The sequence below is a fragment of the Polypterus senegalus genome, chromosome 3 (genome assembly GCF_016835505.1).
Source record: "Polypterus senegalus isolate Bchr_013 chromosome 3, ASM1683550v1, whole genome shotgun sequence".
Taxonomy (NCBI): Eukaryota; Metazoa; Chordata; class Cladistia; order Polypteriformes; family Polypteridae; genus Polypterus; species Polypterus senegalus.
In genome coordinates this window covers 172,926,109-172,936,991 of record NC_053156.1, presented here as the reverse complement: position 1 = coordinate 172,936,991, position 10,883 = coordinate 172,926,109, and the positions used below count along the sequence as shown (strand labels likewise).

At 37.2% G+C, this 10,883-nt stretch overlaps 1 protein-coding gene across 3 annotated transcripts; it reads left to right on the top strand.

Annotated features, from left to right (window-relative positions):
• Window positions 1-237: 237 nt before the first annotated feature.
• Window positions 238-8,404, top strand: fbxo5 (F-box protein 5). 3 transcript variants are annotated; one of them, XM_039748205.1, is made up of 5 exons: window positions 238-375; window positions 2,561-3,286; window positions 4,153-4,243; window positions 5,281-5,454; window positions 7,828-8,403. In XM_039748205.1, exons 2-5 carry the CDS (start codon window positions 2,610-2,612, stop codon window positions 8,065-8,067), a joined length of 1,182 nt encoding a protein of 393 aa, XP_039604139.1. In that variant the 5' UTR covers window positions 238-375; window positions 2,561-2,609; the 3' UTR covers window positions 8,068-8,403. The 3 variants fall into 3 exon arrangements, with proteins under 3 accessions (XP_039604139.1, XP_039604141.1, XP_039604140.1); XM_039748207.1 differs by lacking the exon at window positions 238-375 and adding an exon at window positions 419-558 and having other exon boundaries at window positions 7,828-8,404; XM_039748206.1 differs by lacking the exon at window positions 238-375 and having other exon boundaries at window positions 2,526-3,286.
• The last annotated feature ends 2,479 nt before the right edge of the window (window positions 8,405-10,883 follow it).

The following is a 10,883-nucleotide window of genomic DNA, read 5'->3' as shown; positions in this document are numbered from 1 at the left end:
TTTGCCTCTTTCTTCTGATAATTACTGTCACTGAGCATTACCGCTAAATATTTTTAAACTCCTCTACTTTGTCGACGTGTTGCTCACCTAGAAGCTCCACCAATCAAAAGCATTTTTATTTCTTTGGCGTCCCGTAGAGTCTCGTTTGCTGCTGGACTCTATTGGCCTCCTTTGCAATCCAAAGCGTCGCCCTATTGGCCGCTGAAGAAAAAGAAAGCGTCGCATGATTCTTGAATACCATTGGCTGGAGATAGAGAGCGAAATTTAAACTCAGCGGGTTGAGAGTGGCGGCAGTATGTTTCTTACCTAAGCCTTGGTTTCATCTACGAGCAGCTTTTGGGGGCATTTTATTCGCGACGGGTTTTGTTTTTAAAAGTAAGTAATTATTTGCAACGTTGTATGTGTGCGGGTGTGTTTCACGAAAATGTGCGAAGAGAATTATTATTAAAAGCAGGTTTAAAAATGAATACGAGTCCTCGGAATGCAAGTTGTTTTCCCACACATTACACTCAGTACGTAATTCTTGAAAATGTGGATCCGCTAATATTATAGATAGATGTGAGTATCTTACACCTATAATTTCTTTATTTTATTTAAGTGTGAATTAAATTATTCAACTGGGCGGATGGCTCCGTGTATGTGAGTTTGCGCGCGAATGCCCTCAGGCCCCCCGATCGGTCTTTTTTATTGTTGAACCTTCTGCTGGTGAAATGTTCACCCTTTAAGATTGTCACTTATAAATGAAACCTCTTACAGATCATTGAGGAAAGGTCTGCTTTTAAACGCAACAGCTACTAGATTATGTTAGGCGCTTGATTTAAAGATAGTCTAATATATTTTAGCTTTGAAAAATATCCAGCTGTCTTCAACCACATTTTCCGTCCTAAACTTCACTTTTCTTGCGCCAGTCGTTGTCTTGAGGTTAGGAACTTTTGTTCCTTCCACGCACCGTGGATTAATTGCGCGCGGGGACTTATTTCAGTACGGCGCGCTAACGTGACGGGTCAGGCACAGGCCGCGAGCGTGTGTCTCACGATTTGGAGAAGTTGACAGAAGATGCGCATAAACGATACTTTATGAAGAAGCGTGTTAAATTTATCAACAGCAAAATAAACACGTACAACTCGCAAGATTTATTTTACTCTGTTTATTTGAAGGTACTCGCATCAAGGCTAAAACTTTTTTTGTACTTTCAAACGCCCTCGGGGAGGCCATTGCATAGGTCCGAGCTACTGTTGTAGAGATGTTTCCTTTATCGCCTATGAAATGGGTAAGAAAGAATAAACGTATTTTTAAGTGGTACAATTTTTATTTATAGCTTTTGAGACATTAATCTAGCTTAACTCCTAAAACGTGAAAAGCCCAGTGAATGTTTTAATTCCTGTAACATTGAACCAGACGGTATAATTAAAACAAATTTCTGTCCGGTTAGCACAAATAATTTAAAATGTTAACAATGGTGTGTATTTGGGTCTTTCATTCGGGAAAATAACCAAAGGCGCTCCTGTTCAGTTTATCAATGTGTTGCAGATTATTTTGACTGGCAAGCGTGGCAAAGATGCACTGCTGTTCTTGAATTCTCTTTAAACAGGCCCCAGGAATTGAACCTAACTTTTTAATTGTACGTCTGATCTCAATAGTTTTCATTAGAACCTTTTTTGTTTGTTTGTTTCCGCTTTTAACTGAGATTTGCTAAATTAGTGTACTTGTAGTCATGTATTTGGTCTCTGAATGTAGGAATTAAAAATTAACACAAGTTTGGGTTTGGGGCTGCATGTGTCTAGTGATTACCATTGCTGTGTCATCATCATGAGTTTGATTCCTGTTTCTGGGCACTGGCAGTGTAGTTTGATGTTCTCACACGCTGCCAAAATGTGTGTTCTAATTTCATTTCTAACCTTCAATTAACTCGACTTCAATATGCCTCCTCCATATTTTTGGGATAAACACTCTGTCCATTGTCTTGGAATAGCAAAATGAATTCGATTAGTAGTATAGAAATTACTGCCATTAAATAAACCAATCCCTTGCTAATACTGACCCATTAACTTGGTTAAATGTGTTTGAAATATTGTATCTGTTCTTCTGCAGGGTGCATTGCTATGTGCTAATGGCAGTTCTGTGCAGTAACAACAGGATATACAACACCTCCAGAACTTAATTTGTATTTATAACTGGTTGTAGATATTAGTGTGTTTTTTTTAAGGTGTTTCATTATGTAACCACACTTTTGTATCTTATAACCTTAATAAAAATGGTTCAGAGGTGCCAGGAGCACCTTTTTTCTGTGCACCTTCCTAGTCTGCAATTCTGTCTGCTTGAAATTTGAACATTGTTCCTTTACCTCAAAGACCCGTTTGCATTAAATGGCAATTGCTAAGTGGCTAGATAAAACTGTATGTTCTTTGACTGATGCCCTCTATAGGGCTGTTTCCCATCCTGCGCTTGATGCTGCTAGAATAGGCACCATGTTCTCTGCAATCCTGAGCTGAATTGGGCACTTTAAGAATCGATTGTAACTTAAATCTTCATTTTTATTTATTTTTTTTCTGTTTTACAGCACAGAGAAGTCACTCAGCGAGTGGGTGATACTTTTAAAGTATTTTACAATGAAGTGCCATTATACCTCCCAGAAGCAACCAGCCCTCTGCTTTTCAAATGCTACTGGTGCCAACATTAAAGTAAAATCTGTGATGGAAAATGAAACGAAATCAGCAAAAGAAGAAAGTCCGTGTCAACTACTGAAGATGCTACCATGTAATGAGGGCCAGAATTCTTGTAAGACCGATCCTGAGCCAGTTCATAATAAAGAAAATGTGAAAGCTGCTAGTTTCAAAGAGTGTAAAAATGAGCCTCCATTGCTAGATGGGACCCTTGAAGAAAGCGGTTACTTGTCTTACACGGATAGTCAAAACAGCATCATATTTGACTTGGAGACTCATGATGCTTATTCAGAACAAAGTGAAATCCAGTCTGATTTTCATGTGCCACCTGAACTGAGCAGCTCAACTGAGAAACAAACGGAGGCGATTTCTAATATGGGTAGTCTACCTTGTGTTAAGTTTGCACATGAAGTATGTACTGAACTGATGTCCACACATAGAAAATGTAAAAAATTTGACTGGACTTGTGTTGACAAAATTGCTGACAAATTCAATCTACGTAACGTAATTGGAAGAAGCATTGGACTCGATCATGTCGACATTTTAAAAGAACTTTTGCAAAGGGGCATGAAACACCTTTTAGGGAAAATATTAATGCTTCTTGACGGTGAAGACCTCATCCAGTAAGTTTTCTCTCTTTCCTTATTTCTTAATACAGAGTTGCAGACAATCAACACACAAATGACACAGGACACCCGACAAATACTAAAACAGGATAAATACTGCAATAGATGTGTTTAAGGAATCCATCCATTTGGAAGTGTAAAGTGTCAAAGGAAATAAAAGTAATCCTGGCACGGCTGCAGGCCCACTGCTTAGCATTCACCTATGTCCACAGTCATGTAGGAAGAAGGATCTTCACAATGCCATTAAATCCATTTTATGTAGTAGTTTTCCTACATCCTCATTATTGATTCTCTTACAGAAAAAAAAGTTGATCGCCACTCTACCAGGAACCCCTTTTTCCCTTCACCACCCATCTTCCATCCATCCAGAAAACAAACCTTGGCGCCTCTACTTTAAATATTGCTCCCAGTATTGCTTTCCAAAGATTTCTCCAAAAGTAAAAGTTCACTGGGCTGCCATTGCATTAATTCCTCATTTATGTTGAAAAAAAGAAAAGCATGATGGTACAGATGCCAAAAACCACATACAAATACACATAAAACAGCCTGTTTTGTTTACTGCTCGATGTAGTTTTTGTTACAAATTATATTTCCAACTGGTACACATGTTTTCATTTAAATAGTGTTTTAGTCTTTTTAATTCATAGTTTCATGATTTCAGTACAGTGGTGTGTTCTCCATTTTTATACAGTTGTTTGAGTTGAGACGGAGTGTGATTTAGTTTGGCATATTTTAAATATACTTTCTAATAGTCCCTGGTTCTTCTTAAGTCTAAACTTTTGTCTAATAATTATAACTGAGTTAAGTTTTAAGTTCCTAGAATAAAACTTAAATCTAATTGTGGTATTCGTTTCTTTCCACAGGTGTGTGCTAGTTAGCAGGACCTGGAAAAAAATAATCCTGGGTGACAAACGCACAGCAGAGCGCTACTTTGTCGCAGCAGACAAACTTGAGGTAACACTTTTTATTTGACAGTAATGACTAAAGTTTTTTTTTTTTTTTTTTTTTTTTGATATTTTGGTTTTAGTTACTACAGTTGATGAATAGAGGTCTTATAGTGTAGTCCTGCTAATGACACATTCAAAATGTTGTATTCAGAATACAAATTTTTTGTAAAATGGTACAGACGTTTTATCATTAATAATGCTCTCGCAGTGTAGATATGCATTTGGCTTTCCACTGAATGGTGTAATGAGGTATATTGAAGGATTACTTATTTAATTTTAATGCTGTCCATAATTGTGGTAGATTTTCATTCATGTCTATGCACAGTTTGAAACAAGATTTCTGGGTGCATTTACACTTAAGCTGTCAATCAGTTGCTTTTCACACACAACACAAATTCCCCAAACTAGCCATCCTGAAAGCTTTGGCATGTTCCTCTTCTGAACTGATAGTCCCAGATAACAGAAAGTAGATTTTTAAGTATGTGCCAAACACACAATCACAAAAAGTAATTTCGTTGTGTTACACAATGATAATGAAGTGCTTGAAACACCTTTTCCCAAACAATCCACTTTATTGGTTGTTTCAGTCCTGCATCCTTTCCCTGAGCAGCTCAGAACAGTGGTCCCTGTGCTGATGGGAAATTGGCAGCCTATGATCTGTGGCTTCATCCTGTTTCCAAAGTGGTTGAGATGGAAAGTAGTAGACTCGTATTGGAGTGTATATATAGATATAGATGTATGTATGTGTGTGTATAGATATGTGTATAGATATATATCTATATTATATATATATATATATATATATATATATATATATATATATATATATATATATATATATATATATATATATATATATAAAATATAGAGAGAGAGATATATATTAATTAGATAGAGGGGGCAAAATGGACAGTATAACGTGAGTGCATCATTTGATGTACAAAGTGTGGATAAGTGATGCTTACACATTATTAGATTATGTTAAATTTAGTTTTCATTGAAGATAAAGTCTTAAATTGTTCTTATCTCATTGTTCAATTTTAGAAATATACTTTAAATGGTATGGAAGAATTTACTAGGGCAGTGAAAGGATGCTCCAGAGAAGTACTATCTTGTATGCAGGCATTGGCTTCAACACCTGTTTCATCAACTCCAAGAAAGATAGACCAAAATGGCAAACTGGATTCTCAGTGTAGCAAATTTAACTCCTTTTGCCAGGTAAGCTCCTTCAACGTGCAAATGCTTTAAGATGTATTTTGTCATTTTGCCTTGCCATCTAAACAAGTATTTATCAACAAATGGCTTTCATTCACATTCCTCATCAATACTATGAAAATTTCTTTGGTGATGGTATGTCTGGTCCCATGATGGGAATAGAAATGTAACATCTTTATAACAAATTAACAGTATGCTTTTTTTAGTGTTTACCAAAGAGGCAGTGCGTTAGCGATGTAATGAAATTAAGGTGGAAATAAACAGAAGCAGAGTATAGACAGTAAATTGTTTAGCTGTTTCCTAGTGAAATCCCTCGTCTGTTTCTGATCTGATGCCAGAAGGGAAATGACCGAGATGAACGTGTTACTGTGTATCTGGGTTGTGTGTGTGCATATACTGTAAGGGAACAAGCTTCACAACTGCTAACATTTTTTAAAACAGGTAGGTGATATTGTTAAAATTCAATTGACCAATTAGGTTTTGCTTAGGATTGAACAGCAACCTTTCTTGCTGATTATGAATGATTTCACGAAGGCATGCTCACAGATTCAATAGCATGATCTCCCTTGTCTTGAAGTGAATGCTACTTCCAAACCAACGCCCACCACTTAATCCCATTTTCCTGATGCCTTTGCTAACTTGTTCCCAATGCCAATAGTTAAGCACAGCACTATTTAAAGCATATGGATTCTTCACAGCTTCCTGTTGGCGTCAACTGCACAGCACTCTGGGTCATATTATTGAAGGGGTTGGATCACTGTTACAGGCGACATACAAGCCCATATAAAAAGAAATTACCTTTAAATCACACATGCAAACTATAAATGTTAGTGTATGCTTGTTCTTGTTTTTATGAGTTGTACTGAAACATTTGTTTGGCTTAAAAAAAAACTGCCCAAATTTAGCATTGGCATATTCATATTTGGCAAAGAAATCTGCTCTTTTCCCATTATGCTAACGGGTATAATTGTAGTGCCTTGAGCTTCAAAACATTAAGCGCATTTTATTTTGGTATGTATTGTAGCCACTGATTTCATCATAAGTGCACACGAGGAGATAACCACTTGCCTTGTTTTTTTACTTGCTACCGCAGTTACCACTGCCCCCATGACCCTAAACTGGTTAGAAAATGGATAGAGTCTTAAACTGAAATCTTGAGACATGCTCAGTGCAATAAAAGAATGAATGTGACGGCTCTATCCTTTTTTTAGGAACTATGTAGGACACACTTAAGTGATTTGTCTTGCCATCATTTTGTCTCCTCTTACAACTTTTTAATGTTTCAATTTAAACTGATAATCGCCTCTAATTGGTGACATAACTGTTAAAGCACGCATGGATCTACCTTTGGACTTGCTCTGTAATGGAATAAGTGTCAATGAAAGCCTGTGTGTGTTTAAATTTTTTTTATTATTAATAAGCATGATTCATGCACCAAAGTCTTCCTGACTCAAACACAAAACAACTTGTGCTGTTTTTGTTTGAAATGTGATGCTGTGCTGTGTCGTAACCCTCACCAGTGGGAGCCATTTTTTATTGTAGATTTTACTTTTTACTTTTTTTTTTTTTCTTGCGTATTCTTGTGTTCCCCTGAGTACTTTGTCCATTTTCAGTAATGTAGGAGTGCAGTAAAGGCTTTCATTTGGTACTGGTGATATTGTGAAGAGTTAAAGTACAGTTAAAGTACATTATTCAGAAGTTTGGCATTGATTTGGTAACAATCTGTTCTTGTGACATCCTTGTTTCCCATTACTTTTGTATTTGTTTTCAGAGAGCCTTAGTCAGCCCTTTGCAGCGTTGAATCTTGTGCATGATGGAGTAATGTAGTTGCCAATCAGTGTGACTTTTAAATTGTGGGATTTGATGTATGGAATATGCTTCCACACTAGGAATGTTAATAAATTTTAGGAAATTCAAAGGAGTCGGGAACAACTAGAATGGAAAAATTGTTTACTCCTATATTTTGTTGAATAGTGTTTTTGCAAACTGGTAAATTGCTTTTTTTTTTTTTTTTTTTTTGCAGTTTAACATAACGTTAGTGTCTAGCTTGACTTACTGAATAGTGTATAGTAGATGTAGAATATTATGTAAATTAAAAAAAAAAAAACTTTGTTATACCTCAAATTTGACACTTGAAATGCTTCACATGAAGTTTTAAGGGAAATCTTCAATCACTTGGCCTCTTTAAGATATTAGCTAACCAGATGACAGCCCTCTTAGATTAGAAAGCAAGTATCTATGTGCTGCAATGTTTTGAAGTAATAAAAAGGAACATTTTATAAATGATTGGGCGTATAGTGAGCAAGTTAAACTTGAAGTTAATCAAAAGCCAATCGGCACTGAAACAATTCCTAATATGTACGTTTTGTTTTGCAGACTGCCAGCACATTAAAGCATGGAGAAGGCCTCAAGGCCTGTCGTCGCTGCAGTTTCCCTGCCAAGTTTGATTCCTGTCTGCAAAGGGCGACATGCACTCGATCAGGTTGTGGTTTTGACCTCTGCACAAAATGTTTTCGTGAATACCATCCATCTTCAAACTGTACAACCGGAAAATCGATCAAGCCTGTGATATTAGCAGGGAGTAAAAAGAGCAAATCAAATTTAAAACGACTTTGATGGCTGTTTTAGAATTTTATTTGCCCAATGCAAGTTTCATGTATATAGTCAAAATTTTTAAAAAATGCATTTGAAATGCACACTTGTTTAAGGAAAAAATGAGCAGATTTGCAATGTATTTTTATGTTCATAATGTGAATTTGTATATTAATGTACATATGTTAATGTTGTAAACTGCTCTTCTCAGTGAATTTTAATATGGTTACGGTACGGTAGCTAATTGCACTATTGCTGAGAAGAAGCAAAAATTGTCTCTGTTTTATTCCTTGTACTTTGTGTTTTATTCTGAATGAAGACTAAAAATATGCATTAAAAAAAAGTTGATTGGTTTTCATTAAAAGAATAGAGTGGGTTTTTAGATATTGTTATTGGGTAATGGCAACCTAGGATTTTTCTCCCTAAAAATTTGAAATGCAGTTTTGTTAGCAAAATGGCAGCCTTCACAATGCCAACCTTCTTTATACATGGGCTGCTCCTGATTGGCTCGGGTCACTTTTTGTACTGTAAAAGTCACATGTTCATAATCACAACTTCTGCACCATGGCTTTGTAGGTTTTGTTCCTCTTAATTGTGTAAACGGTAAAAAGAGAAAAGGCATCATGTCTTCTGAACCACAAGGCAGCTCATGTCCCAGTCCTTTAAAGGAATACAATATCCAAATGACTTTTTTTTTTTTGGTTATCACATGTTTAAAGCAATGGCCAAAAATTGTTTGCCATGGAGAAATATCTCATAGAAGTGGCTTTTTGAACTGAACGTCAACCTCTCTGTGCGATTCATTGGTCAAGACTGCATCTCTTAGAAAATGCGAGGCACACAGGTTTGAGCTTGGCCATTGCTATGATGTGCACTGATTTGTCTAGGAAGTATCTAACAATATTTTAACAAAAAAAAGTTTTGCAAGTTTTGAGCTAGGTAAACGACATGGATTATGGGATACAAGTAACCCACACCCTGCCATCGTCTGTGGGTTCTACAGCATTAGTCACCACTGGCATCTGTTAAAGCAAGCATTTTATATCCAGTCTGCATGAAAATGTGACATTAAAAGGTTTCTGTGCCATCCATATAAAGTCCATGGAGTAAGTAACGACTCCTTTGTGGTGCGGGAGTTCCTTTTAAGGTAGCCTCTGTTGACAATTCCAGCTGCTTCCCTCTAATTTCCTCCACTTGCTATTATTGTTACACTATGAGATTCACTGGGTGTTCAATAAAATGCAACTCTTAAAATCTCCTGAGAATGGTGTCATGGAGCAAAGAGCTCGCACAGTTCACTACAATATAGAACCAGACAACGGTGAATACTTGTGTTAAGGATAAAGTGTAAATCTGACAAACTTGGATTACTGGCAAAGGTCATTGGAGGGGTGAGGCTTCGCTACAGTTCTTGCTTTTGTCGATTGAAAGAGAATGCAGCTGAGCATATTGCAGTTTGTGATTTTGGTCCAGAACTGTTGTCTGGTATATGGAATATTTAAAAACAGTCAAGCAGATGAGAATTCCGCTGGAGATGTGCTTGGTGATGCAGACTGCACCGTCTTGTTTTTTTTGGTATTCTGTACCCCTCAGCTACAGATGTCATTTTGTGGTAAATGAGCCTGTTTTGATGAACTGCTAAGAGAAGCTGAGAATGACAGCAGGCAGGAGTTGTATAATCTTTCCTGTGCCCCAGTTACTAAATCTTAGGAGCTAAAGATTCTCTGTGTACTGAAGGTGCCACTTAATAGGAGAAAGAAAGGTGGTCCATGAATGAGCCCAGCTAGGTGTTCTGCATGACAGTTCCACACCCCAAGGTTCAGCTTGACTTGATATGGTGTAGACTTTACTCAGGCTAGGGTTTGAGAAGGTTATCTGGCCATTTTGAATTTGGTTACTGTGATTATGTGTACCTCATATTGGACAGCATTCTTGACCAAGCTCTCAGTGTGGCTTTTTGCCCAATACTAGGGATGGGACGTTTGAGACTGAGGCTTGATAGCTTGTGTCAGTTTAATGAAGTGCTGTATTGAAGCTTTATAACCATGTGAGCGAAGATGTCTGCAGCTTCAAACATCACAGGAGCACCAGCCATGCTTTGACTGCTTTAAATCTTTGCTGTCTTCTCACATGGTCTGAGAAGGGATGAGAAATTACTGCTCGTGTTTTATGCACTGAAGATACTGAATTAAGTTAGGAGTCCAGAAGTGTGGAACCTGCCCTCCGACAATAAAGTGAATGCCATGCTACACTACTCTTCAGTACTAGGATCTTCTAGTGTACTCTAGTCTACTGAAGGAACATCCTCGTCCCAGTCCATCCATTAATGGAAGCACATTCCCTAAACCGTGTTAATGTTCTCCTTTTCCCCTTATGGCAATTATTCTGCAAGTAGTCCTGGAAAAATATTAACTCACAGCAGAAAAAAGCAAAACAAAAAAGCCCTGACGTGATAAATTTGTCACATAGTTATGAATCAATGGTGGCTTATAACGTATGGTAGCATCTCCCCAGTACTTGCTGGCTCTGAGCAGTGATGCGTTTTTGTTGTTTACATTGCTATAGTAACAACACTGCATCAGCCTGGGCATGAGTTGCCAGCAGTATTAACTGGCATTCTGTCATACAAATAAGCAGTTTAATGACAGCCGATAGAAACAGAAAGCTTGCCAACGTCTCAAAATAATCACAACTAGTGCGGCAGCAGCAAGTGATCTTTCTAAAAGAACCATTGGCACTTGGCGCAGGTGAGCATTGGTGCGGTGCTACAGTATTCATAATGGCAGCAAATTACATTTTTAGAACTAATGATAGCATGGTTATAATAAGATTAACCCCAA

What these genes read in the sequence shown, in the direction of transcription:
- fbxo5 (XM_039748207.1), top strand. Translation starts at nt 2,610, where the DNA reads ATGAAGTGCCATTATACCTCCCAGAAGCAACCAGCCCTCTGCTTTTCA. An exon ending in GACGGTGAAGACCTCATCCA is followed by an intron (nt 3,287 to 4,152) that starts GTAAGTTTTCTC and finishes TTCTTTCCACAG; the next exon opens with GTGTGTGCTAGTTAGCAGGA. An exon ending in AATTTAACTCCTTTTGCCAG is followed by an intron (nt 5,455 to 7,827) that starts GTAAGCTCCTTC and finishes TTTGTTTTGCAG; the next exon opens with ACTGCCAGCACATTAAAGCA.